This window comes from Balaenoptera acutorostrata, chromosome 7 (assembly GCF_949987535.1).
Source record: "Balaenoptera acutorostrata chromosome 7, mBalAcu1.1, whole genome shotgun sequence".
Taxonomy (NCBI): Eukaryota; Metazoa; Chordata; class Mammalia; order Artiodactyla; family Balaenopteridae; genus Balaenoptera; species Balaenoptera acutorostrata.
In genome coordinates, this window is record NC_080070.1 from 18,686,183 (window position 1) to 18,714,001 (window position 27,819).

General features: G+C 49.8%; 1 protein-coding gene across 5 annotated transcripts; it reads left to right on the forward strand.

Annotated features, from left to right (window-relative positions):
- Positions 1-516: 516 nt before the first annotated feature.
- WDR91 (WD repeat domain 91) lies at positions 517-27,796 on the forward strand. Of its 5 annotated transcripts, none has more exons than XM_057550094.1 (16): positions 539-679; positions 831-914; positions 2,066-2,245; positions 3,042-3,248; positions 5,042-5,125; positions 6,118-6,248; positions 7,372-7,537; positions 14,989-15,144; positions 16,935-17,128; positions 17,745-17,895; positions 19,515-19,609; positions 19,741-19,909; positions 22,293-22,401; positions 23,229-23,341; positions 24,612-24,809; positions 27,280-27,796. In XM_057550094.1, the coding sequence occupies exons 3-16, from the start codon at positions 2,099-2,101 to the stop codon at positions 27,442-27,444; spliced, it is 2,085 nt and encodes a 694-aa protein (XP_057406077.1). In that variant the 5' UTR covers positions 539-679; positions 831-914; positions 2,066-2,098; the 3' UTR covers positions 27,445-27,796. The 5 variants fall into 5 exon arrangements, 4 of the variants coding, with proteins under 4 accessions (XP_057406075.1, XP_057406078.1, XP_057406077.1 ...); XM_057550093.1 differs by having other exon boundaries at positions 545-679; positions 831-966; XR_009008857.1 differs by lacking the exons at positions 831-914; positions 27,280-27,796 and adding an exon at positions 21,782-21,936 and having other exon boundaries at positions 517-679; positions 24,612-24,751.
- The last annotated feature ends 23 nt before the right edge of the window (positions 27,797-27,819 follow it).

Consider the following 27,819-nt stretch of genomic DNA (forward strand, 5'->3'; position numbering starts at 1 on the left):
GTGCCTTGGTTTTCTTGCGGTGTTAATAAATCTTATTAATGAAAGCAGGCTTTTTGGGGAGTTAGAGCTCTCTGATAACACAACACCTGGTTGTGTGACTTCACACAAGTCACTTTGCCTCTTAGGACTACAGTTTCCCCCATTTGTAAAACGAGGGCAGGCAGATCACAGAGGATTCCGCGAGGTAATGCCAACGAGCAGGGCACCTCAGCCCCTCGCCCGCCTCGTGACTATCTGGGATAATCTCCAAGGTCCAGCCCTACTTGACTTGGACGGCAGCCGCCACTTTCAATAACTCAGATGACAAAGCCGCTGCCAGCGCTGCCAGAAAACCCGGGCGGGCAGTGCTTCTTTCATTCGCTCTTGGACCTGGGTGATGGTATCGCGGGGCGGGGCCGGGGCGGGGCCACAGACGCGCGGCGAGCGGTGCGTGCGGGCTGGTAGGCCGGCCGCGGCGTGACGTGATCGGCGACCTCGCCCGGCCCCGCCCCGCGCGGCCTCGGCCCCGCCCCTCCGTCCCTGGTCCGCCGCGGCCCCTCACGGCGCTGGCGCAGAGATGGCGGAGGCAGTGGAGCGCACAGACGAGCTGGTTCGCGAGTACCTGCTCTTCCGCGGCTTCACGCACACGCTGCGGCAGCTGGACGCCGAGATCAAGGCGGACAAGGAGAAGGGGTTCCGGGTGAGGGGCCGGCGGGCGCGGCGCGGGCAGAGGCGGCCCCGAGGGAGCCCGGAGCTGGCTCTCCCCCAGCACTGCCCTCCGGGGCGGGAGCGGCGCTGTCACCGCGCCAGGGGGACCGTCGACATCAGCGCGTCCGGCATTCGCTTGACAGATGCGGAACTGAGGCCCTGAGAGAGGACGTGACTTGCCTGAAGTTGCCCAGCGAGTTAGGAGCATCGCCGAGGCTGGAGCCCAGGTGCCCTGACTCCTGGTCCGGGGCTCCCTTCTCCACCCCAGCCTCTCAGCAGGTGCTGGCCAGTCATTGGTCAGGATGGCGATGAGGTTTTAGGAGCTAACGTGGGGTAGATGGTTGGGTTTTTGGCAGCAGAAGTATTCTGAAGTTGGCTTCCAATGGCCTTGGGAACAAAGGGGTCTGCAGCCCAACATGTTAGCTGGGTTCAAGTATCTGTTTGTTTGAAACGGCTTTATCAGTGACTCATTGGCAGTTTTGCTTCACAATTGAGGAAGACCTGGTTGTGCATTTGAAAACATACTTCCCCTGCTCAGACATGATTTTCTGTTGAGAAGTTCTTGGAATTTATATGTGTGTGATTTGTGTGTATGTTTGCTGGTTTCAGTTGGTGTTGGCAGGTGAATTGAGAGAGGCAGTGAGCTAGCAGCAAGAACACTGGAGGGGAGTTAGGAGACCTGGGTTCTTGTCTTGCCGAAGTTAGTGGCTACTTGGTGGTGGCAAAAGCAAATCATTTCAGCTGTCCGAGCCTCAGTGTTCCTGATCTATAAAATGGGTGTATTGGAATGGTATCAATATTCAAAAGCTTTTCCATCTTGTGTACTCACTCTGGTATGATTGCTCCTCACAAGGAGGTGACTCCTTTGGCTGACTCTCTGAGCAGCTGCCAGGACTTTGGGAGTGCTTTGAGGACTTGAAGGAGACAGTACATCTCACCATGAGCCTTGGAATCCTGGAATGGAGGAGTTAGGAGGAGGGGCATGGAGACTGTCTCACTCTTGTCTTTTTTGCTTTTTGAAATCTTAGGTAACTGAGACCAGAGAGTTGAAGTGACATTGCTAAGGTGGCTGAGTAAGTCAGAGGCAGATCCAGGCCCTGGACTTAGATCTCCTTCTTCCTGGGCCAGGGTGCTTTTACACCTGCAATTTCCATGCTTGGTAGAGGGTCAAAACACGTATCTAACATCAGGAAAAAAACCTAAAAGCTATTACGTTACTGTGTTTTGAAAGTTTTATAGATTGCTAACTTAAAGAAAAAAATTTTTTTAACATCCAGAAGCCACAGCAAGAGGAAAAAGCTGTATTAACTCTGTGGAATGATGAGAGAATTCCCTTCCGTCCTTCAATGCCTTCTCCATCGCATCCTTCTCTCACCAGGTGGACAAGATTGTGGACCAGCTGCAGCAGTTAATGCAGGTGTATGACTTGGCTGCCCTTCGGGATTATTGGAACTACCTGGAGCGTCGGCTCTTCAGCCGCTTGGAGGATATGTATAGACCCACCATCAACAAGCTGAAAACCAGCCTGTTCCGCTTTTATCTCGTCTACACAATCCAGGTGCTTTGGGTTTAGGGATTTCTTGGTGGAGAGAGTTCTTTGATCCAGAAATAGATTTTCTTTTAACGCCTAGGGACAGCTCTCTCTGTTACTCCTGGGAAAGGGTGAAACAGTCACAGTGCAAATTATTTTTGACTGTGTTCCTACTTTTTTTCTCCTTCTCATCTGTAGATGATTGGACTTGTCTTCCTCATTCCTATTTCCCCTCTTGTTTCAAACACGTAAGCCTGGGTGGTGTTTTGAAGAATATAAGTAGCTGGGTTAAAGTTTGAGTAATAAAGATTATGGCTCACCTGGGGGAGTAAATCACTTAGATTATTTGAAAATCAACTAGGAATTAATTTTTAGGATGGTATTTATCATCAGGACTTTATTTTATTTTACTTATTAATTTTTTGAAGATTTTTTTGATGTGGACCATTTTTAAAGTCTTTATTGAGTTTGTTACAATCTTGCTTCTGTTTTATGTTTTGGTTTTTTGGCCCCAAGGCATGTGGGATCTTTGCTCCCCGACCAGGGATGGAACCCACACCCCCTGCGTTCGAAGGTGAAGTCTTAACCACTGGACGGCCAGGGAGGTCCCTCAGGACTTTAGTTTAAACCAGCTTCTTTGAAGTTACAAGGAACTTGAGAAAAGTGTGATGATTTTTTTGATTTTATAGAGTTTATAGATCATGTTTGGCCATTTACCCAGCAGGCCGATATTCAGAGGCTCTCTGCTGTGCGGTGGTGAAGATTCTTACCTCTGGACTTCTGTCTCTTCCCCCTCCTTGCTACCTCCTCTGTGTCTTGGCAGACAAACAGAAATGACAAGGCTCAGGAGTTCTTTGCAAAGCAGGCTACGGAGCTCCAGAACCAGGCCGAGTGGAAGGATTGGTTTGTCCTGCCCTTCCTGCCATCCCCAGACACCAACCCCATCTTTGCTGCCTACTTTTCTCGCCAGTGGGCCGACACCTTCATCGTGTCCCTGCACAACTTCCTGAGCGTCCTGTTTCAGTGCATGCATATCCTCTCAGCTGCCCGGGGCTGGGGGCCCAGGCTGAGGCAGCCCGACAGCGTGATCAGTGGCCGCTGCTCTTAATGCAGTCATTTCTTCTACAAAATGCCCAAGGATCACTGTCATGTGTCACGTGAGGAGGCTGGACAGATTGTGGTTATTTTGATCGGTAGGCCGGAGATCATAGGCCGGGAATTGTAATCCTTAGTTCTGCCGCTCTGCTGCTGAATAGTGGACATGTGTGGGTGGGGACTGTACTAGCAGTGGGGGGATAGGAGCCCTCAAATAGGGACTCTCTCAGCAAACGCAGGGGTCAGTGCAGAGCTGCTTTGCAGCGAAACCGGCCAACCTCGAGAGCACCCTTTGTGCATGCCCTGTGCCCCCCAGGATTCACTTGCCTTTGTTGGGATTAGGTAGCAGGTGAGAACACTTCTAGGGCTGGAACTTCCTCCCTGTGTTAGTGCCTGGGTCACTGTCTTTATAATGACCTCAGGGTCCCTTGACTTGTCAGAGGACAGAGCAGCTTGAAGAATATAGGTGTGGATATTTAAGAGAGAGGATGTAAATAATTTACAGCCTACCGTGTTTACCATTTTGTCGTGGAAAGCCCAGGACACCCTCCTCGCTCACTCTTGCTCTCTAGCAGGAATCCCGCGGGAGGAGAAGGGAGTCTGGTTTGAATGGGGCTGTCTGGTGAGTTACTGATAAACTGGACGTGTGGAGGCCCATCCACCATCTCCTTTTGGCTCTGGGAGGAACGTCTTCTGGTGGGGGTAGGAAGGGAGTGTTTCCTTTTGTGCTGTGGTGAGTGTGAATTACGCCCGTGCCAGCTTGGCCTTTTCTCTGCTGCTGCTCTTCATCCCGAGGGCTTTCAGACAAACCTAACAGGGGGCCCAGCCCAGAGGCAGTTACGGCTTGACCCCGGGGGCCCTCTAGGGACGTTTGCTTCCCGGGTACTGAGGCCCTGCCTGCTTTGTGCTCCTCTGGACTGAAGCTGTTTGTGGTCTGGAAAGACTGACACCGTGACCTAGAATGTGGGTGCTCCTAGGGTGGCAATCTGCAGAAAGCTTGCTTCTCAGTCTGAACCTTTGCCAGGGAGAGGCTCAAGCTGCGGAGGGGAAAGGCGAGTGGCCAGCCCTTCTGCCCAGCTGGTGGAGCAGCTGGTGGTGTGCCCGCAGAGCCACTGGCCGCTGGGCTGGCTTTTTGCTCCATGTCACTAAAGCTTAGGCTGGCTGTGAAGCCCTCAGGATACTAGCCCTTTACTGCTGGCATTTGGGAGAAAGCGTCAGGTTTGGATTTATGTCCTCTCTGTGGGCTAGCCAGGCAGGTTGTCATGTGTCTGTGAGTCTCTCTGAAGGAAGTCAGGCCAGGCCCGGTGTCAAGGGAGAGACTATTCATAAAGCTGTGAGGAGCCCAGAGCACAGAGTCTTTACTCTGTGTCATGTTCAAGGGTGTTGGTGTGGTGTCAAGAGTTTGGGAAGGGCTTTTAATCGTTTTGCAGGCAGGCCTTATTCTTTCTTTTTTTTGTATTGAATTGTTTTATCTTATTGCAGAGTTTGTGACAGAATATATTTTTTGATTTGAATTTTATTTTTATTATTCTTATTTTTTGACTAATTTTATTTTAGAATATATATTTTGATTGGCTATTTTTCCCAGCTTTGTTGGAGTATAATTGACAATTAAGAATTGTATATATTTAAGGTATAAAACTTGATGATTCGGTGTACGTACACATCGTGACATAGTCACCACAGTCAAGTTGATTAAGAGGCAGGCTTATTCTTTAACTTGGTGCACCGGTTCCTGTGATCCTGAACTTCGATGCAGAGTGCCAGCGGACCAACCAGGTTCAGGAAGAAAATGAAGTTCTGCGCCAGAAGGTTTGTTGCGAACAGTGCTTGCTCCTTGGGAAGTACTTCTGCTTTTCATGTGTAAAATTAGGTAGTAGCCATGGAGGGCTGATTTCAGTAGAGGAAAGCACTGATCTCAGGTGAAAGTGAGTCACCAGAAAGGCAGTGTTGGGGATTTGGGGGCCACGTGACAAGTCTTTGAAAACCAGAGGTGAGGCTCATGTTGTAAGTCACGTAGCGCAAACAACACAGTAACAGGAGTAAACTTTTAAGAGGAAAAAGACTCTATGCATTGACGTCACCTTACATCTAACCTGCTTTCATACGTCTGCTTCCCACCCCTAGTGCGTTTCCACCTGTCCCCACATCTGTATTGTTTACAGCCCAGATATGATTTAATTGTTCTCAGCTAAGGGAAACTAGGTTTCTCTAGTTTGGTAAAATGATAGCTCCGGGGGACCCACATTTGCCTTTACAATTTGCCTGAGGAGCATTTCTCTAACCTTGAGATTGACACATCTTCAGAAAAGGGAGGATTTTTTAGAAAAAGGAAGGTTATAAGCTGTTTAGATTTGGGGGTTTAAGATTCTTGGGTTTGGGGGTGTGTGTATAATTTTCTTCAGGCAAAAGGTCAAAAATGCTGAGCTTCATTTAAAATTTTTTTTTTTCCATTTGAATTCCAAAGTCTGATTTTTGTAGATTCCAAAGAGCAAAGCAGGATTGGGTGGAACTGTTTTTCTCACTGAATTCAGGAAGAAGCGAGTCAAATGATGAAAAGAAAAAAAAAAAGTGGGTTTTGTATATCTAACGGTTTTTAATTTTCTCACCTCCCTGTAGTCAAGTAACAGCAGCCTCACCCATTTTTCCAGTCTGCAGAGAGTGAGACAGGCACTCCGAGGCTGAGGGCCAGTGGCCTTTGAGCCAGTGTGGCTGGGTTTCGGATGTGACGGGAGGTCTAACCTTCCCCAGGGGAGGGAAGGCCGGGTGAGATCCCCATCTTACTCACCCCCACCTCTACGCAGCTGTTTGCACTGCAAGCTGAAATCCACCGACTGAAGAAAGAGGAGCAACAGCCAGAAGAGGAAGAGGCCTTAGTCCAGCACAGATTGCCTTCTTATGTCTCCAACATGGACCGCCTGGGGGACTCGGAACTGTGAGTGTGTGCCGCGCCCCCTCCGCGCCTCTGTCCCCTGTGCTCTCCCCTCCTCCCGGCGACGACGTGCAATTGCCAGGAGCCTCCCGGGTGCTCACTGTTCTTGTCTGAGCTTTCTGAGTAAGGGCCCCTGGTCCTCTAGTTGTCCCCTACCTCCCAGCCTCTAGGCCTGCTCTTCCAGCGGCCTGCACATCCAGATGTGTGCAGCCTGGGTTAATAATCACAGCTGCTTTCGTGAAGCCCTGGGAAGTTTCTGTGCCCTGAAAGGAGCGCCTCTTGGATGACATGATAGCCAACCACAGGTTGGATGCATTTCTCCGTAGAAGCATGCTCTTGTCTCAGGGTTTGGAAAGGTAGGCAGGTTGGAAGAGAGGTATTTGTGCAACCTTAAAAAAACAGCTAGTTACAGCCGAAAACCCAGGCGATGAGAATCATAGCAGTTGAAGAGACGTAGGTGCCACAGGTCACAGAATTAGCGATTGGTGAGTCAGGATGCAAACCCAGGCAGTCAGATTCCAAACCTGCATGTGGCCAAGTACTGCAGCAGATGAAACTGCTCTAGTTTCTGAGCTAGCGCCCTCCGATGGAAATAAAGTGCAAGCCAAAAATCGAACTTAAAAATTTTTAGTAGCTATGTTAAAAAAAGGAAAAAAAAGCTAATTTTAATGATACATTTCATTTAGCCCAACTTTCCCAAAATGTCGTTTGAACATGTAATGAATATAAACAAAGTATTCATGAGATATTGAACACTCTTTTTCATGCTCAGTCTTGAATCCCAGTGTGGATTTTACGCCTCCAGCACATCTCCATTTGGACTAAAGACGTTTCAGGTGCTCAGTGCCACATGTGACCAGTGGCTATTAGACAGCGCTGCTCTGAGCATTACCACGGCCCTCAAAGAAGAGCCGCAGCCTTCAGCCTTCACCGCTGTGCCAGTTAGGCTGCTGGCTCCCTTCGTACAACAATAGCACCAAGCATCATGCCGCCTTAAGGCCCAGGCGTGCGAACCTGGCCAAGGCCCTGGTCACTGGCAGCATCCATAGCCTGGGAGGTCGGTGCCCCGGGTTCCGCCAGGTTCCCCCTCCAGCGCCGCGACCTTGTGCTGTGTCTGCTTCTCCAGAGCCATGGTGTGCAGCCAGAGGAACGCTTCCCTCTCCCAGTCGCCTCGCGTGGGCTTCCTGTCCTCGCTGCTGCCTCAGAGTAAGAAGAGCCCCTCAAGGTTGTTGCCTGCCCAGGCCCCGCCTCAGGCCCAGAGCTCGGCCAGGAAGGAGTCCTCTGGCGGCCAGGTTAGTGCAAGTCCTGCCTTTCTAACTCTCGCCAGGAGGCCTCCGACATCCCACTCGTCAGGTGGGGACTTGTCCACCCTCCCTTAGGACCTGCAGGTGGAGGGTGGATGGTGACAAGAGGAAGTATGCCCTGAAGGGCCCCTTCCCATTTCTCATAAATGTCCTCTAGCTCATGAGTGCTTATGACTGCGCTTTGCCTACTCAAGTGTGAATTCAAGCAATTCTGGGCTTTTAGATTTTTGGTGATATAAAGTAGCTTGTCGATGAAGACTAAATTAAAGTTACTTCTAAATCCAGTGTAGTATTTCTTTTACAAGTTCCTGATTCTGCAAAGGAGTTTTGCTATTTTTCACTTTTATAGAAGCTTGCAAGAGAATTTCTTTTATGCCAGCATATGTCCAAAATTGAGTAGTTTTCCGAGCAGAGATGGTCAGAATTCATTGCTTTCAGAAATGCTGGCCAGAGTGAAACTTTAACAGGCCCATAGTTATGCCTTATTGCTCGGGTAGGGACTGTTTCCCTTTTAATATATTTTTATTAGTCGCAGATACAGTAAGTTGTCATCACCTCTGCCTTCCTCTCCTGCCACCGTCGGCTTGAGGACAGTTGCAAGTGAGGCAGCAGCGTGGGGCTGCTTGGGGAGAAAGGGGTCCGCCCCAAGGCTGCCATTGGGACGTCGGGGCTTTTAGCACAGCACTTGGGTTCTGTACTGTTGTTGAAGTGCAGACATTGAGCAGGACATCAGGGAAGAAAGAGCGTGGGCTTTGGAGTCAGGCAACTGTACCTTGTTTATCATCCTTGCGCAGATTGCTTAAACTCATCCCACTTCACTTGGGATGATGAAAACAGCGTTCACTCCCTAGCGGCAGAGTTATTTGAGCTGATATGAGAGCCCTTGGTATATGCAGTGCCTGGCAGTTTATAAGCACGCAATACATTTTAGTTGTAGTTGTTGTAGCTGGGAAGTCAGTTCTGAGACCTAAAGTGGCAGCAATGCAAAATAACTGCAACCTTAGCCTCTAGTGGGTTCGGGGTCTCAAAAACCAGTCATGGTTATTCTACGACTGTTTTTTTTGAAGTTCAAAACCTTAGAATTAGAACTGCCGTTTTGTAGAATGTGGCTGAGTAAGTTTTACGGTTTGCTTTGCAAATCTCTTTCACTGTGCAAGATTTTATAAGTGTAGTAGATGACGTATGGAATGCTACGTCCCTTAAAATGTGCATGAAATGATGAAATTCAGTTTCATTAACTTAAAAGAAAATACGGAGACGGGGTCTTTGGGCTTACGCCTGTGGCTTTATGTTTACGTGTTCAGGCACTAAGGTGTCCTATGGTGAGGGTGAAATGGGATTGGAAATTTTTTGTTTGGTTCTTGTTCAGGAGACAAAGGCAAGAATGTGTAATTTGCAGAAAACATGCCTTCCTTTACCTCTGAAATATATTCAAACAAAGCTTGGGTCACCGTGTGGCAGGTTAACAGAGCAGAGGCAGGCTTCTTTCCATTTCCTGAATGGAGATGATAAATGTCTGCAATCTGAAAAATCCAGTGGTTGGGTCACTCGTTTTTTTTACTGATATATTTGACTCAGCAGTGATGTTTCAGTTCTAAAGATAACTAGTATACTTGAGGTTCAAGAAAAATCACAGAATTTTAGAGTTGGAGAAAGCTTAAAGGTCATGTGGCCCACGCTCCTATTGAGAGAGGGCACGTCCTGTGACTGATTGCCTCCTGTGCTGGGGAGGTCACTGCTTGTACGTGTGGGATGTTTGCCTGTTTGAAAGTTGTTAGTTGAAACCTCTATGATTTTTACTCACTGATCTTAGCTTTGCCTTCGAGCTATTAGAATAAGGCTTCTGGTTAGGACAACCCTTCCTGTCTTTTCCAGGCTAAGTACTATGTTCATTCCTTCCTTTCTGCCCAACTGTTTACTCATGTGGCATGATTTCTAGACCCCTCACCATTCTGGCTCTCTTCTTCTAGGGGGGACATTCTAATTTTTAAATTCCTCTATACAATCGATGGCCAAATTTGAGTTTACAGTTCAAGATGCTCTCTTACCAATAGCAAATGCAGTTAGCTGTATGATCACTTCCTGTGATTTTAATGCTATACTGCTTTTAACGCAATAGAAAATGACATTGGTTTTTTAATCAGCCACGTGGCTTCGTTAGTGCATATTAAGCTCGTAGTCTTTTCCTCACTACTACCATGCCAGAGCGCCTTCTTTCTTTTTTACTCTTAATAAGCAAACAAAACAACGTGAGTTGTGTTATTAAATTAGCAATACTGGGACTTCTCTGGTGGTGCAGTGGTTGAGAATCCGCCTGCCAATGCAGGGGACACGGGTTCGAGCCCTGGTCCGGGAAGATCCCACATGCCACGGAGCAGCTACACCCGTACACCACAACTACTGAGCCTGCGCTCTAGAGCCCGCGAGCCACAGCTACTGAGCCTGCATGCCACAACTGCTGAAGCCTGCACTCTGCAACAAGAGAAGCCACTGCAATGAGAAGCACATGCACCGTGACAAACAGTAGCCCCCGCCCGCCGCAGCTAGAGAAAGCCCGTGCGCAGCAACGAAGACCCAACACAGCCAAAAATAAATAAATAAAAAATAAATTTTTAAAAAAAATTAGCAATACATAAAATGATAGGCTTTCCTATTTTAAATATTATTTATACATAGCATTGTAAGTTTCAATCACATCAGCATTTTACCCACTTGTGATCGGTCACTGTAACTGTTGTTGTTATCACTGAAAAGTTCATAAAATTATAGATGTAGAGTCTATGGCGATACACTCTCTGTGCTTTCAATATGAATCCGGAGGCAAAATTTTAGAAACACATGGAAGTAGATGTAAAACCACAATTCCTAAGCTCTTCTGGGATCTCTGTGACAGAAGCCCCTGTGGGCACCTCTCAGCAGGCTCCCCCACTGCAGTTTTACCCCATCCTCCCCTCCAGTTATAATTCCACTCCTTCCATAACTACTCAGTCAGTTTGGGACTGTGAGGGGGAATTATGGTTATTATAGAGATAACGGCTGATTGGCTGTAATGCAAAGAAAGCAAAGCGACCACAGACTTCTGTGTTTGTAACTCTTATTAGTATCAAACTACCTTATAGCTCCCGTGACATCAGCAGTAAGAATGCTGCCCTTGGGGCTGTTTCCATGGATCTTAGCAGGATGGGGAAAAGGGAGCCCTCTTCCCCGTCTTTCATTCTGCAATTTCTGTGTTACTAGGGCTTGTCTTCTGGGTGTCTTTATTTTGCTTCAGGTGAGCCTAAATTACTGGAACTTGTTCTCTGTTCCATTTGGATGACTGCCTGGTAAGCTGTATTCAGGCCACCGAAAATGAATTTAGATCCTTCCCTAGAGTGAGAAGCAAGGAGGTCAAATGATAAAACATAGGTGAAGATACCTCTCCTGAACTGTAGGAGACAGGTAGATTACGGTAGAATATGACAATATAATTTGGACTGTTGGAATGTTATCTGAATCCAGTAGTTAAGATTTTTATGAGGTTTGCTCTTAAAATAAAACTTTCAATTACCGGTTGTATCACAGTGAACATTTACTTAAGTTATATGCATTTGTAGCTAGACACAAGTTTACCTTAACTTACTTATTTAGGTGTTCGGTGGATGGCTGCATTCATCAGCTTTTAGCATGCTAGTGTTTTTTTTTGATGTTTGCCCTTCTTTCGTAAATAACTTAGATATAGTTTAAGGAGAAGCTCTCTCTAGCAGGATCTGATAGGTCACACTTAGGTCTATAGCTCTTTTGGTGTAAACTACCCTATCATTATAAAGACAGTTCTTCTTAATTTATTGCAGTGCCTTATGTTAATGCCTGTGTGAATTTTCATTTCAGAGTACTGTCCAGCCCCCAACCTAATGATAAACTGGACAACTTCCTTGCCGTCTTGACTTGACAGGGAAACATTGCTTTTGTTCCTCTTAATGTTGTAATGTATTTGCTGGGGAAGGGTTACAAGTGGCTTTTGTGTCAGCTAGAGGAATTTGAAGTCTATCCTGAGCCTCTCTATTCCATCAGTTTGGGCCAATTGAATTGAGCACTTTTAAAACCACGTGTTGGAAAAGGAAAAAACACCACTTATCAGGTGTAGCAGGTGAGTAAGGAAAGACAGGTGTGCCACCAAGTGCCTGTCCCTGCTCTGCAGCCTTCCCAACCTTTGGTTCCAAGGTGGGATACCCCTGTGGTCTGTGTACTTTCTTTGGGAATGCATGCAGTATTAAATGGGTTCTTTTCCTTCTCAAATATCCAGTTTAAAGATCTCTTGGTCAGGCTGATAAATCTGTCAAACCTGAATCATAGTTGTGCCAGGCTGTTCGAGACTTCCTTGCTTGCCAGGATCCCACTATTTTGGAAAACAGCCATCAACCCTGGAAGCTGATCTTCCTCTTCCTCTCAGCACTATTTTTATAGCTGGCTGTGGAGTTCCCATAGCTGCCTTTGAAGTCCAGAAAACATGGCCTCTGCTGTCAGTTCTTCTTTTGTCTTGTCTATCGAAATGTTAGAGCTTTTGGAGACGTGTTTTGGAATTCTTCATTTCTAATTTTATTTGAGTCCTCTTTTTTTCTCAGTAAATCAAGCTAAAGTTTTGTCTATTTTGTTTAACTTTCAGAAAACCAGCCCTTAGTTTCATTGATCATTTCTATTGACTTTTTAGTCTATTTCATTGTTTTCCACTCTGATCTTTGTTATTTCCTTCCTTCTACTAACTTTGGGCTTCATGTATTCTTCTTTTTCTAGTTCCTTGAGATGTAAAGTTAGGGTGTTTACTTGAGGTCTTTCTTCTTAATGTAGGTGTTATTACAGACTTCCCTTTTAGAAGTGCTTTTGCATAAGTTTTGGTATATTGTGTTTACATTTTTACTTGTCTCAAGATATTTTTTGATTTCTCTTTTGATTTCTTCTTTGACCAATTGATTGTTCAGGAGCATGTTGTTCAGGCTCCACATATTTAAGAATTTTTTAGTTTTCTTCTTGTAATTGATTTCTAGTTTCATCCATTGTGATGCTTGCTATGATTTCAGTGCCCTTAAATTTATTAAGACTTGTTTTGTGGCCTAACATATGATCTATCCTGGAGAATGTTCCATGTGTGCTTGAGGATGGAATGTTCTGTAAATGTCTCTTAAGTCCATCTGGTCTAAAGTGCAGTTTTAAGTCCAGTGTGTCCCTAGTGATTTTCTGTCTGGATGATCTATCCACTGGTGAAAGTAGGGTATTGAAGTTCTCTACTACTATTTTCTACTGCCTATTTCTCCCTTCAGGTCAGTTAATATTTGCTTTATATATTGAGGTGCTCTGATGTCAGGTACATAAATATTTACAAATGTTATATCCTTTTGTTGGAGTGACCCCTTTATCATTATATAATGGCCTTCTTCGTCTCTTATTACAGTCTTTGGCTTAAAGTCTATTTGGTCTGATATAAGTATAGCCTCCCCCGTGGCATTCTTTAGTCTGAGCAGTTTGCCCTCTGGATCAGTAGATACAGGGAGGAATTAATAGATTTGTGTAATGAAGGTTGGCATCCTTGGATCTCCTCCTAGGGAGTGAACCACCCCCCACCCCACTGCCCACCCCGGGACTGTGTGAGGGACCATGGTTACCTCAGGACCACCTCTTACTTTTGGGAAGGTAACAGGAGTCATCTTCCACTTTCTAAAACTGTGGGACCTATTCAGTGTTCCATGGACCACGGGATACTTCTCAAGAACGGCTGGAACCACTGAGAGAAGGGCCTTATCTTGGTTGTTATTTTGCTCCAGGATTATGACATTTCTTCTTATCTTTTCTATTCAGTGTCACTTTCTTCCATGTGCTCCCATCATGGTTTTTCTTTCTTCAGGTTTCTCAGAGTTTGGGGCCGCTGTCAGATCTGGATGTAAATTCCGGTTCTGTCCAGTTCTCCCTGTGTAAAACGAGTAACTTAACCTCTCTAAACATCTGCTCCCCATGTTAAAATAATGCCTCATCTTTAAGGGAATGTTTGTAAGGTTCTTCGCATGGCACCTTACATATGGTAGATGCTCAATGAGTGATATGTATTGATGGTATTATTGTTGTTGGTTTTCTTCTTAGGTTATTTTTTAAAAATCTTAACTAAGAACTTTACTTTTCCCAAAATAAGTCAGAATTCAGAGAATGAAATACTCTTCCTAGAGAAAACATCTGTTACAAGCACAAGTAGATACCAATGGAGGTCGCCTCAGTCAGAAAACCAAAAATAACCAGTCCTGTGTAGGTCAGCCCCAGTTAGGCTCCAGGTAAACTAATAGCCTTTAAAATTTCCTTTCTTAACTGTTCACATGACTCCGGGGTCCCAAGGAACATATGTTAATCATTTTAAGTTGTTTAGTGTTAACATAAAAAAATAACCAGTAGAAGAACTAGAAGCCCACAAATAGGCTTTGGTTGAGTTTATTCTCTTTACTTAGGACTTGTGTACAAATGATTTGTGAGGAGGTTGGTCTCAAACCAGAGCAGCTGTTTGCATCCTATCCCTCTGCTAAGAGTGTAAAAAAAAAAAAAAAAAAGGTGTGTGTTGGGGGGGGGTAGGAGTGTGACCATCACAATTTGTGGGAATAAGGGTGGAAAAAATGAAACCAGACAGATAATTTGGAAAGGTGATGAGGTGGCAGCTCCTTTTTAAAAAGCTCTAGATTAGGAATCTTCAGTCTCTATAGGAGTGGGAATTACTGAGTTCATTTGCTGTAACCTTGGTTGACTTTATCTCTCTTGCTATGAAAAGGAGCCAGAAGATGCCAATTTCTCTCTTGTCCAATTTATCTTGCTCAAAAGGCCTTGAGTTTCCAACAATTTCTGTTAAGACTTTCTGGTTGCCTAGTAATCATTTCCAAATACCTCAATATTTGTTATCATTGGCTGGTTTAGTCATGCACTTGGCCCAAAACAAGAGGGTACTGTGTTCCTTTTTCCCTCCAGAGGGGTGATTTTATTTTGCATAATTTTTTTGCTGTATTGCCCAAACATATAATTGCTTGTAAATCTTCGTAACACCCAGCGTAGGGCCTGATCTGCCTCATAATTGTCACTTAGTAAGTGCTAAGCTAAATAAAGGTAACTGTTCCACTTAGATCAAGGAGATATATATGTATTACCTTCAGGTGATAGGTGTGGCAGGTGGAGGAGTGCTGGGGACCTGTCCTCTCAGGATGGGGGAGTGGGGAACAGAAAGGAGGAGGTCCGGCCTGCTTATGTTTTGCCCTTGACTTTGCTCATGGGCTGACATAGTAACATTTTAACTACCTCTCAGCATGGCCGGGGAGGAACCTTACCCAGGAGTAAGGGTAGAGTCCACTCCTTGGCTCCTGCTCCCCTCCTGGCCCAGGTGTCATGGCCTGGGCCCAGGTAGGAAGAGACTATTCACAGCCTGGTGTCTCGTCCTCCAGAGCACCAAGGGTAGGGAACCAGCATGCGCACCCAAGGATGGGAAGAGCCTCTTCAGCGGGCTGGCCACTGGGGAGTCCAGCTGGTCACAGCACCGCCAGCGGCGCCTGCAGGACCATGGCAAGGAACGGAAGGAGCTCTTCTCCATGACTTTGCAGGTATGGCTTGGCCTTGGCGTCTCACGAACGCCTGCAGGGACACCACGCAGCTACATGATGGAGAGCCATGGAAAATGGGGGGGCAGTGTAGGACCTGCTCTTAACTCTCTTGATTTCTTCTGCTGTGTAGAGTGTGGTTTTGCCTATCTGGGTTTAATTGCTCGCACTTTGGTTGTTTTGTTCCAAAACCACCTGGCTCTCCAGTGATCCCTCTTCCTGATGTAGTTTCCCTAAACAGGGGCCATAAAATGCAGGCCTCTGAAAATGTTCCCAGAAGATGAGCTCTGTGCACAATTGGTTTGGGACCCCTTGCATGCTCTGTCCTTCCCTTAGGTTAACTGTGCATGTTAGCATGTCACGGGCACTCAGAGTCGGTGGGAGAGAGACCTGTTTCCCTTGGTTTAACCCAGCATCTCCCAGACTTGCTCAATCACAGGATCACTTTCTCCTGCACTCCCTGCTGGAGCCGCTGCCCCGAGAGCCACGTGTCCACACAGCGTCGTGCTGCGGCCCAGGGCCCTTGCCATGTGAGCTCAGGGACTCCTCTCACTAGTGAATATGGGTTGGGGTCTGCTCTTCCTGGTGGTATAAGCTGCTTCTGTTTTGGTCAAATACTCTGGATTGAAGGCAAAAGGGATTTACTGCCTAAGTCACCTTGTTGACCATGTATCTCCTAACTGAGGCTACTTGCCTGTTTTAAAGGCATTTTTTGGCGTTAGCAGCCCTGTGCTGGTTCTGGTTCGATAGCGTAGACCCTTACGGCTCGGATCTCAAATCCTTCTGTGCTGTAGGATTAGAGGTGCACCTGAGCTCAGCCACTCCCGTAAGGTACCTCTCTGAGCTCGGAGGTCTCTGTTTCTCTGTTTATTCTCTTCTCTTCTTTTCTGTTCTATTCCATTCCATTCCATTCTATTTTTGCTGTAGAACTGCTCTTTCTGGGACCCCAAGGAGTGCTTAGAGGAGCCTCAGGAACCACGCGGGTGGTAGAGAGTGCCCTGGCTGGTGCCCCCTGGCCTGGGTTATGTCTGGGTGAGCAGATAGTAACCGTGATGGCCAACACTTGCAGCAGAGATGGGCGGCTGCCGCCCTCCCGGGTGGCAGGGTGTGTGGGGTGCCACGTGGTGCCCCGCCTTGCTCTGGCTCTGCTGCTGTGCTCGGGGCTGTCTCTGTGCCTGGCCCGTCGCCCCAGTCTCTCAGTACCCCTCTCCCAGGAGGAGGTGCTGGTCGGCACGGCAGCGCACTGGCGAGGGGCCACGCTTGCCTCTGACTGACCCAGCTCCACATCTGCATCCTACCCCGGGCCAGCTCTCGATCTTAGGCAAGTTATTTAACTTCTGCTTTCAGTCTTACTTTCCAGAGCTGTGAAGTGGGGTTAATAATAGGATCAGAAATGGTTGGGGGGGGGAGCATTAAATGAGACAATCAACCATATTCACGTAGTGCCTGGAATGCAGTAGGCAGTCACTCACTAACTGATTCTTGTTATCATTGGCCTGGTCTGTCAAGGTGGTGCGTGCCCCGAGTCTCGTCAGCTGTGGCCGGGAGCCTGTGGCCCACACTCCCTCCACAGGGCCTGTGAGAGCAGCAGGGCCTCTAGGAAGGGGCCGCCAGCAGAGCAGGCTCTTGTAGTTCAGAGCTCTTTCTTCTAGACCCCGAGACCACCAGGATCCTCCCCCGAGGGCTGTGGCCTGGCGTCCCAGACATCTCGCAGTGTGTCCCCAGACGTGGGGAATGGCTGGGCCCAGTGCAGACCCCTCACAGCTGACTTGTGCCCCCTTTGCTTGGTGCAGTGTGCAGAGAAGAAGCCTGAAGCTGGTGGCCCGGAGGCAGAGCCCTGCCCAGAGCTCCACGTGGAGGTGCTGGAGACACTGACACGGGCTCCCACTGCAGGCGCTGAGGGTGGGGGGGTCCGCCCCGAGCAGCCGTTCATCGTGCTGGGGCAGGAGGAGTACGGAGAGCACCACTCCTCCATCATGCACTGCAGGTGGGTGTCGGGCCAGCCGGCCGGGGCCAGGGCCCTCTGGAGGAAAGGCTGATGGCCCGGGGTTTGGGCTCCCCGGGAAGCCTCGGTTTTCAGCCTGTGCGTGTGAAGGTGTGGCAAGCAGGATGATGAGACGTAACAGAGACGCAGAGGGTGGGATGGCCCCGAGGGACCGTGGTCACCCCTGAACTGTCAGAGGAGGGCTGGACAGCTGCCGTTGGGGTCCTGCCGAGAGCTGCCGTTGGCCGGGTCAGCCTCTCCACTCCTGATCCTGGGGTGTAACGCCCAGAGGGTAGGTGATCCCTTGCTCTGATGGACGTGATGGGCTCCGGAGCCATGACGCAGGAGGCTCTCAGTCTCTAGAGACCAGGAGTGCCGAGGGCGGGGCTGTGTGCACCTTGCCCACAGGGCTCAGCACATAATATTGAATAAATGCTTTGTAAGTCGTTCTCAGACAGACGAATGAATGAATATTTCTAGAAGTAGCTCACGCCCGTCCTTGGAGTGTGGGCATTTGACTCTCAGCAGGAGAGTCAGGAAAGCAATCCTCTGGGTGCGCTGAAGAGGACGGCGGACCAAGGCAAGGATGCTAACATCATCCTTCTTTCTCTCATCTTAGAGTGGACTGCTCGGGGAGGAGGGTCGCCAGCTTAGACGTAGATGGGGTCATCAAAGTGTGGTCCTTCAACCCCATCATGCAGACCAAGGCATCCTCCATTTCCAAGTCGCCGCTGCTCTCTTTAGAGTGGGCCACCAAGCGGGACAGGCTGGTGAGTGGTCTTGCTTGTTGCTGGACCTGTGGTCTAAGGGAAGAACCCTCCAGGGCGCTCCCCAGGGGCTCCAGCACCGCAGGCCTGGTTGGGGCCTCCAAGACGAGCCCCTCCCTTCTCTCTCTCACTGGGAAGTCAGGGACCACACATCCAGGACTGTCCCAGCAGGCTCCTATCTGGAGGTTACTGGATTAACAGGAATTGGAATTAGGCTGCAGTGGGACCCTGTCCGATGGCAGAGGCCTTCTTCCTGTGTGCGGTGGTCTGGCTTGCTTTTCGTCTTCCAGCAGAGAGACCGGCTCACTCCCTGTTCTCCCCACCAGCTCCTGCCGTCCCTGCACATTTCTGACAACCCACCAGGAGCCTTCTCTGCTGCTCCTCCTCCTGCTGGGACCCCTCCCCGCGCCAGGCCGGAGGGGGTGTGTCCTATTCTGGGGTTCCCACAGTGGTGTTAGCACAGTGTGCTTTTTCCCTCTGGACTTTAATATTTGACATAGAATTTGTAGTTAAGGAGATAAAGTTGATTTATAGTGGTTTTTTTTTTTTTTTCACCGTATTCCATTTTGGAGGGGATCATACCCAGCAGCCCAAGGAGAAGACCTTGTTTTCTTTTTTTTTTTTTTTTAAATATGGATCAGTGTGTCTTTTTTTTTTTTTTTTTTTTTGGCTGTGTTGGGTCTTCGTTTCTGTGTGAGGGCTTTCCCCAGTTGCGGCGAGCGGGGGCCACTCTTCATCACGGTGCGCGGGCCTCTCACTATCGCGGCCTCTGCTGTTGCGGAGCACAGGCTCCAGACGCGCAGGCTCAGTAGCCATGGCTCAGGGGCCCAGTCGCTCCGCGGCATGTGGGATCTTCCCAGACCAGGGCTCGAACCCGCGTCCCCTGCATTGGCAGGCAGATTCTCAACCACTGCGCCACCAGGGAAGCCCCCAGACCTTGTTTTTTAATAATTTTTGACAACTGCAGGAATTATCCTTAGGGCACTAGGATCTCGGGGCTTACCCTGTACCAGTGTCAGTTTGCTAGGTGAATGCTGAGGCCATATTCTAGGGAATATTCCTGGGGGACACCCTCAGATCTGCTTCTGGTGCTTTCCTCTGGCGGTCCTCGTTATTGTCTTTGAAGTTTTCACCAAGTAAATCACAAGGATAGCCTCCTCTGTTTTTTCTGGAGGCCTTTATAGTCCCAGAGCCAGAGCTGTCCCCAGGACACACAAATGGGGCTGTCACCCAGCCCAGTGACCAGCTGGGGCCACTGCCCAGGGAGGTGGTGGTGGATCAGGGACCACAGGGCAGGACTGGGGCAGCTGGGATTTAAACTGGAAGACACGGAGGGTGGGCAGAGGGTCTCATTTCCAGCTCTACCTGAGGAGCAATAGAGCTTCTATTCCACAGATTCCTTTTGTGGTTTTGCTTCTGTTCAAGGTCACCTGTGACGTCTTTAAGTTTTAAATGAGGTCCTTTGTAGCCGGATTTCCCCTGAACTAGCTGGAGAAGTGGAGGCAGGCCTCACCCCGCAGCCTGGCCCACCGCACAGGGGTGGGCCTGGCCCCCCAGTGGGCCTCCCTGAGCGGGCCTGACCCAGAGCTGTCCTTCGCTTCTCCCGCCCCTTCTCCTTCCAGCTCCTGCTGGGCAGCGGTGTGGGGACGGTGCGCCTCTATGACACGGAAGCCAAGAAGAACCTCTGTGAAATCAGCATCAACGATGATATGCCCAGGTGCGCTGGAGGCCGCTCCCTCAGCTGCTGTGCTCGGCGGGCCTACCTTGGCCTTGGCCGAGCCTCCGAGCCCCGATCCCCCTCCCTCTGTGGACGGGCGGAGCCCTGACCCGGCCCCACGTGTGTTGCAGGATCCTGTCTCTCGCGTGTAGCCCCAGCGGGGCCTCTTTCATCTGTTCAGCTGCAGCTCCGAGCCTTGCTGCCCAGGTGGACCTGTCCGCACCAGACATCGGCAGCAAGGGCACGAACCAGGTTCCTGGCAAGCTGCTGCTGTGGGACACGAAAACCATGAAGCAGCAGGTGCGGGCCTGCCCCGTGGTCTCCCTGGGGCTGGTCACACTCTCGGGCAGGCACACAGCCTGTGCCGCCCCCTGTTTCTGAGGTCTCTTCACTCTTTGCTTTGGGCTCGTCAACATTTTGGTCTGTGAGGAGGTTTCAACATTTAAGTGTTGAAAAGTAGTAATACTCCAGTGGGGCAGATTGCCAGCAACCGAAGTCGTTCAGCATCATGCCGCAAATTGAGGGTTCACACACAGCCTCTGATCGGGCCCTTTTGGCTTATTTAAAATTTTTTAATTTAATTTTTTTTAATATTTAAAGTTTTTTTTCTTTTCTTTTATTGGAGCAGTTGTAGGCTCACAGTAGAATTGAGAGGAAGTTTCAGAGATTCCCCGTATACCCCCTGCCCACACACACAGCCTCTCCTGCTGTCAGCATCCCCCACCAGAGGGGCTCATTTGTTACAGCTGATGCGCCTACACTGACCATCATAATCTCCCAAAGTCCATGGTTATATCGGGGTTCAGTCTTAGTGTGGTGCGTTCTAAGGGTTGGGACAGATGTGTAGTGACACGTACAGTGCCATAGAGGGTATTTGCCCTAAAATTGCCCCGTGCTCCTTGTAGTCTTCTCCCCTGCCCCCAACCCCTGGCAACCGTGGATCTTTTTTTTTTTTTTAATATTTATTTAATTTAATTAATTAAGTTTTTTATGGCTGTGTTGGGTCTTCGTTTCTGTGTGAGGGCTTTCTCTCTAGTTGCGGCAAGCGGGGGCCACTCTTCATCGCGGTGCGCGGGCCTCTCACTGTCGCGGCCTCTCTTGTTGCGGAGCACAGGCTCCAGACGCACAGGCTCAGCAATTGTGGCTCACGGGCCTAGTTTCTCCGCGGCCTGTGGGATCTTCCCAGACCAGGGCTCGAACCCGTGTCTCCTGCATTGGCAGGCAGACTCTCAACCACTGCGCCACCAGGGAAGCCCGCAACCGTGGATCTTTACACCGTCTCCATAGTTTTGCTTTTTCCAGAATATCATATGGTTGGAATCAGACAGCATTTTCAGATTGGCCTCTTTCACTTAGTAGTATGCATTCAAGTGGTTTATTTTTCAGGAGGCAACTGGAGTCCCCTTCTGACTCCCTCTTAACTTACAATTGCATAACAATTGCAGCAGCAGCTAGAAGCAGTGGGGACACATGTGTATTCTTAAGAAATGACCGTCTTGAGAAAGCTTGCCCACAGGGCCTGTGGCTCACCTTCCCCAGGAGCGGAGGATGCCTTCCCAGGCAGAACAGTAGCAGATGCTCACAGCTATGACCCTGAATCCTGAGAGCTTCAGTGCTGTTTACACTCACCTGTTTAAAAGGCAGTGGTGTTTCTTGAGAGAATCAGTTTCGGTCAGGCCCTTACGTGCAGCAGCTTGTTTCCTGCTGGTACCGGACACTTGAAGTGTCCCTGTCTTGTTGGTGGCTGTGTCCCGAGTGTTCCGTTTGTGCCTTTCTGCGCCTTCCTGTTCCCAGTTGGAAGCCTCGCAGGTCTCTCCAGCCAGTCAGGGCCACCCTGCCACGTCAGTTCTTGCTCTCTAGCTCCCTCGTCCTGGCAAATGCGTCCCACTGAGAAACCAGGTGCCTTTCTGGAGCCAGCCTTCTCCCTCACCCTGAAGTCAGTCCAGGAGCAGACATTGTCAGTTCCACCTCCAAAACCTGTTTCCAGTCTGAACACTTCTGTCCATTTCCGGGGACATGCCCGCTAGCGCCCCTCAGCTGGACAGCTGCTGGACAGCTCCCACCACGGCGCCCGCCTGCCCGCCGGGCACACTGCGCCTGGGGGATGGGCAGACACGGGGCACGTCCTGCTCCTTCCCGCTCCTCCAGGTTTCCCATCCACACTCCCCGCAGCCCTGCCCGGCCTGGCCCTCCCTGCTGCTCCAGCCTCCTGGTGCCGCCTGTCCTCCTCGTCCTGCAGCCACGCGCCCTTCCTGCATGCTGTCCCCTCTTGAGAGCGCTCCTACCCCACTCCATCCGGCTGACATCTGTCCTCCAGCATCTCGTAGGTGCGCCCCTTTATACCCACCCAGTCTGATTAGGTTCTTTTTAATCTGGTTAGTTTGTGCTAAGAACTTGTCGTGATTTGTAATTTTATGTTCACTTGTTATTTTTCAATGTTTCGTTAAATATTGAATACATAGAAGAGAATATTGAAATCATAGGTGTACGGAATAATGAGAAGAACAGTAAAATGAACACTTACCTACCACCACGGTTTAAAAGTGGGACATTACCGACACTTTTTATGCCCTGGTGTGCCCTTCCTCAGTCTTGGTCTCCTTCCCCCTTTCAAACAGAAGCTGTTTAGAAATTTGGTTTATTACCGTCTTACATTTTAAAATTTAGTGTGTCCTTTTTCTAGCTCCAGTTCTCCCTGGATCCGGAGCCCATTGCCGTCAACTGCACAGCCTTCAATCACAACGGGAACCTGCTGGTCACGGGGGCAGCTGATGGTGTCCTCCGGCTGTTCGGTAGGCAGGCGTGCTCACGGCCATCCTGGTCCCCTCCTCAGATGCCCCGGGGAAGAGAGCTGGGTTTTTGCCAGCTGGACTAGAGGCTATTGCAAAACCCCAGTTCAGGATGCTTGTAATAGCACTTAACTCTGGCCAGAGTCTGCTGTTTTCAGGACCCCCTAATTACCTTGCACGTGGTCCGTGTCCGTGGACACGGGGCGGGTGAAGCTTAGCAGTCCTCCAGTCCTGAGCTGTTGGATCTGAGTCCTCATGGCCCGAGTGAGATCCAAGAGGATACGAGAGGGTCGTGCCGTCCTGTCCTCTTGGTGTGACCACTTCATTGTCCCCGTGAGAGCAGTAGAACGGTGTGCGTCAGAGTCATTGGCATGCTGTTTAAAGCTCTTCACGCCAGGCCTGTTCCAGGAGACCAGAGTCAGAGGGTCTGGGAAGGCCCTGGGGACTGTATCTTTAACCGATCTCCAGGGCTCCCTGGTGGGAAGTTACAGCACCCTCCCAGGAAGGACTTCTGTGTCCTCCTAGACTTACGGGCTCCCCAGATGAGCTCAGGCTCCACCCAGGGATTCCCGAACCTGACTTTTGACCCAGTGAAAGAAGCTTCCGTTTAAGATTGGTTAGCAGAAGACAAGGCGCAGTGGAGGAGAGAACTGGTAAAATGAAGCACTCAGTGCCCACTCTTCACCAGGGGTCAGCTCTGTGACTCCTGTCGGGTCTGGGAGGCCCTCTGCCACCCACGGGGCAGAGGGAGGGTGAGAGGTACCTCCTGCTGTGGGCAGATGTCTCCCCAGGGCCTGGGCGGGAATCCTAGTGGCGTCTCATTGCCTCAGACATGCAGCAGCACGAGTGCGCCATGAGCTGGAAGGCCCACTGCGGGGAGGTCTACTCTGTAGAGTTCAGCTACGATGAGAACACCGTGTACAGCATTGGCGAGGACGGGAAGGTAGGTGGGAACGGGATTTGGGTCAGGAAGCTCCCTTCCTCTGGCTTAGGCGTCTGAGATTCTAGAGAGCACCAGAATAGCATGACGGGCTGCGTTCCAGTCCTGAGCGTACTTTTTACTAGCTCTGTGACCTTGGGCCTCTGCCTCAGTTTTGTCATCTGTAGAACAAAGATGAAAATAGTAACCAGTCTCACAGGGTCTTTGTGAGGTTTAAATGAGTTCAGTGGGAGTTGACTGTTCTTATGAAAGGGGAAGACCTACATCCTTCCTCCTGGTTGTAGCAAAAAGGACTCATCTCACTGACCCACCTGACTCAGTGGGGTCCCAGGGGTGCCAGGATGTACTTCAGTGAGCTTGGTCATTGGGTGCTCACAGCATGGATATGTAGAGCTTGCTGGGGCTGGGGGCTGCAGACAGTTTCACCCAAACAGAGTCAAGAAATGTAAAAAGGAAGCTGGGGAAAAAAGTAAAAATAAGTGCGCCCTTTAGATTCTCTCTGGAAGGATTCATTAGGATCCTTGGAAAGGGAGCTGGGGCAGGCAGAGCTGGGAGAAAGACCAGCTTTTCATGTGTACCCTCCTGTACCTTTTGGATTGTATACTATCCACCTGTATTATCCAACGAAGGCAGTAATTACCAAATGACTTCTTCATTTGAAAACTATGAGAAGGGATTTTTAAATCAAAGCTCTACTTCCTATTTATTTGAGTAGGATTCTCAGTTAAGCGGTGGTCACACCCAGGTAGCCTGTCCCTGGGGTGGGCTAAAGGGCTGTTTGCGCTACAAAGCGTGAAGCTCAGCTTATACCTCATTGCTCGTGTTGCATTGATTGCACTGCTGAGAAACTGGAAGTGTATTCGGAACTTGTCCTATTTTTAAGAAAAATCTAGTTGGGTTCTAACCCTGACAGTAATATTAATAATGAAAACAACAACAACAGTAATAATAACAATCACTGGAGCATTGCCCTTGCTTGAGAGATGGGAATCCAGGCGAAGGCTGTTGCCTGCCTTTTCCCTTTCCTGGAGTCAGGCCAGAGAGAAAGTTCAGGCTTTGACGTGAAGTGGCTGACTCTTTCTAGATTTTCTTCCCTTAAGAAAATGCTTAAGTTGTGTTGGGAAGAGTCGGGACTGGGTGGTCATCTCACTACCTTTCCTGGGGCCTGTGGACCCACCTCATCTTTCCCGGGGCCTGTCCTCTCTCCTTTCCCCGGACCGAGGCTCTGTTGCCGGCCCGCTGAGAGTGCCGTGCTTGTGCTTTGCCGTTGCAGTTCATCCAGTGGAACATCCACAAGAGCGGCCTGAAGGTGTCCGAGTATGGCCTCCCCGCTGACGCCACGGGCCCCTTCGTGCTGTCGGGTTACAGCGGCTACAAGCAGGTCCAGGTCCCCCGGGGCCGGCTCTTTGCTTTTGACTCGGAGGGGAATTACATGCTGACGTGCTCTGCCACAGGGGGCGTCATCTACAAGGTACCTGGCGGCTGGTGGTAGGGAGGTTCCTCCTCGGAGGTCTGGGCCCAGTTGAGTTCGAGCCTCTGTCCCTGTCTCTGTCCCAATCTCTGTCCCTCCCCGATGGCCGTGGAGAAGCCTTTGACCCAGGATGGACAGCGCCTGGGCCTCCCGGCTGCAGGCCGGCTCGAGGGAGCAGGCGGGAGTGGGCACGAGTGTGGCGTGTCCGTCCTCTCTGCTCCCCCGTCACTGTCCTTGGACGAGACTCTGTCCCTTTTCTGCCTCCCTCCTTGGGAATAATACCAACTATAGAAAACCTCAAGAGCTAGGGAGAAGGGCTGTAGGTTGGTTGGGGGGGACATACCCCAAACAGGAGGGTGCCTAGGTGGTCTCTTCCAGGTACTCTAATCTGGTGTAGGTTTATTGTTTATGGGAGGTCCTGTGGGTCAAGGACGTTACAATCCATGGCTGGGACAGAAATCCAGGGGTGTGATTTGTCATGTGGGATGTAAGTTGTCCACTCAGTTTATCTGCTTATTTTAATTCTCATGTCACAGCCTCTCTGGTTCATGTACTTTTTTTTGGATATATGATTGAATGAAATTATAAATCTCTCCTATTTTACTAGTGCTACCAAATGGACTAGGGATGAGGATTTGTGTCGTGGCCTAAGCACATGGTCTGGTTCCGCGTTGCCACGTGGGTTCAGTCCTGAGCCTCAGTGTTAGCTCTCTGCCTGGCGGTGTTTCGTCTGCAGGTAGAGTGATGGAGTGGCATGCTCTTTCTCAGGGGCTCCCCGAGCTCGCCTCGCGTGGCTCACAGCCAGCGGGCAGCCGGTGCTCTGGACAGCAGCTGCCTGCGGGCGTGTCCTAGGCCCCGGGCAGTGTGCACAGGAGACGGAGAGTGTGGCCCCGCTCTCCTGGGGCTCACGCTCAAGTTAGAACGAGACGCGAGCCCCAACAGTGACGACAGTACAGAGCTGAGGGCCCCCTGGGGAGGAAGCCGGCTGGGGGCCGAGTCCTCGGGGAGGACTGGGCAGGGGGGCTGTCTGTGGATTTGAGGCCTTTGGAGGAGGAGGAGGAGGAGTTGGGAGGATGTGGAGGAAGGCGGGCTTTGGGGCTCCATGGGGCAGAGGGGAGCAAGGGCACACGGTGGGGTGAGGGGGAAGGGGGCTGCTGAAGTGGGAAGTAAGGAGGCTTCTGGACTGTTGACCTTGAATGTGGCACCGGGAAGCCTGGGTTTACTGTCACCCAGGCTCCCCTTTTCCGCAGATGGTGATGATTTGGGTGGCTCTTGCCCTCTCCTTAAAAATTAGTTCCACACTTTATTTTTACTTATTTATTTAAATATATACATTTAAAAATCTTTTAAAAGTTTTATTGAGGTACAGTTGACAAAAATTGTATATATTGAAGGTGTACGGTGTGACGGTTTCATATAGAGCTCCATAATTTCTTGTAATTGCTGTCGGGAGATATTGTAAAAAGTTTTCTGTTTACAAGCCTAATTTTATTTTATTATTTAGATTTAGTTGAGTTTCAGGTGGGCTCTCCTTTGCTCTCTGTATGATTGTGTGTTGTGTGTGTATGTGTGTATATTATTTTATTTTTGATCGTGCAGGCTTTATCATTTGTCCTGATCAGTTCATATGGTTTGCAGTCAGACTTTCTCTATAACCAATTAATGGGTGTAAAGATTTTCCTCTGTCATTTAAAAAATGTCAAAAACGGGGTCTAATTACTAAAGGAATATAATGACCTTCAGGTCCCATTTTTACAATCTATAAACAATTCATGATTTTTAAAGATGTTTTCTCCGTGAAGGCTGAATACTTCCTCTCTCTTGCTCATGGATGTTGCATGTAGCTGGATAGATAGTCTGCTCCTGGTTTCCCTTCCTTACTACCTTCTGACCCCTCACACCTGTGCACATGAGTCCCGCGCGGCAGGTGCTGGCGGCACAGAGGAGAGCCGTGTTTGTGCCCTGACCCAGGGCCTCCAGTGCCAGCACTGCTCTCTGGGTGTGTGCCGGCCGCACGGCAGGGAATCACCAAGACCCCGCCCTCCTGCCCTCCTGCCCTCCTGCCGCTGGTGTTCCCTGGGGGAAGCAAATGTAAAACAGAGAGGCAGAGACATGATATGAGGCTGGGAGCGGTAGATGGTGCTGGAAGAGAACACCGGGCATGAGCAGGAGACATGGCTCACAGCAGGTTAAAGGTGGCAGGGAACATTGTGTCTTTCAGGGCATATTAGGGACTTATTTTCCACTTCAACTGAAGGAGTAACTGTAGTTGGGAAAGTGAAGATATTTCCTGGTCCAAGCAACGAACCTGAGACTTTCTGGAAAGGGGGACCTGTGTGCCTGGGCATGTCCTCAGCTTGGGGTGGCAGCCCCCAGGCTCGAGGCGGCTTGGCCACCGAAAGTGGATAAAGTGGATGTGTTTGTGAGCAGTGCCTGATGATGCAACCTCGTCTCTCCTGTCCCCTTGCAGCTGGGCGGGGAGGAGAAGGTTCTGGAGAGCTGTCTGAGCCTGGGCGGCCACCGCGCCCCTGTGGTCACTGTGGACTGGAGCACAGCCGTGGACTGCGGGACCTGCCTCACTGCCTCCATGGACGGCAAGATCAAGCTGACCACCCTCCTGGCCCATAAAGTCTGATGGGGCCCGCCCCAAGGGCCACCCACGGAAGCAGTATTATCCTGGGAGGCAGGCAGAGACGGCTCAGGAAGACAGGACGCTCCCCTTCCGGCTCCCTGCCAGGGTGGGGAGTCTTCAGGGAGAGACTGCCCAGGGGGCTCGGGCACTGTCCAGCCGCCTAGAACCGTGGCACGTGTTCCCCAGACATCGGCACGCTGGCCTCTGCCAGGAGCAGGCTCCAGATGGTGGGAGGAAAGCTCAGGAAGCAGGAGAAACATTGTGATGGCTGCTCTGTTGGCCTAGAAGAGATTGAAAGTATTTTGTATATATTTGCTCAGTTTTCTTTTTTATAAAAAGAATGCTCTTGTGGTCACCTGGTGTCTCTTTCTGGAACGT

What these genes read in the sequence shown, in the direction of transcription:
- WDR91 (XM_057550092.1), top strand. Translation starts at nt 557, where the DNA reads ATGGCGGAGGCAGTGGAGCGCACAGACGAGCTGGTTCGCGAGTACCTG. An exon ending in ACAAGGAGAAGGGGTTCCGG is followed by an intron (nt 680 to 2,065) that starts GTGAGGGGCCGG and finishes TTCTCTCACCAG; the next exon opens with GTGGACAAGATTGTGGACCA. An exon ending in ATCAACGATGATATGCCCAG is followed by an intron (nt 19,610 to 19,740) that starts GTGCGCTGGAGG and finishes CGTGTGTTGCAG; the next exon opens with GATCCTGTCTCTCGCGTGTA.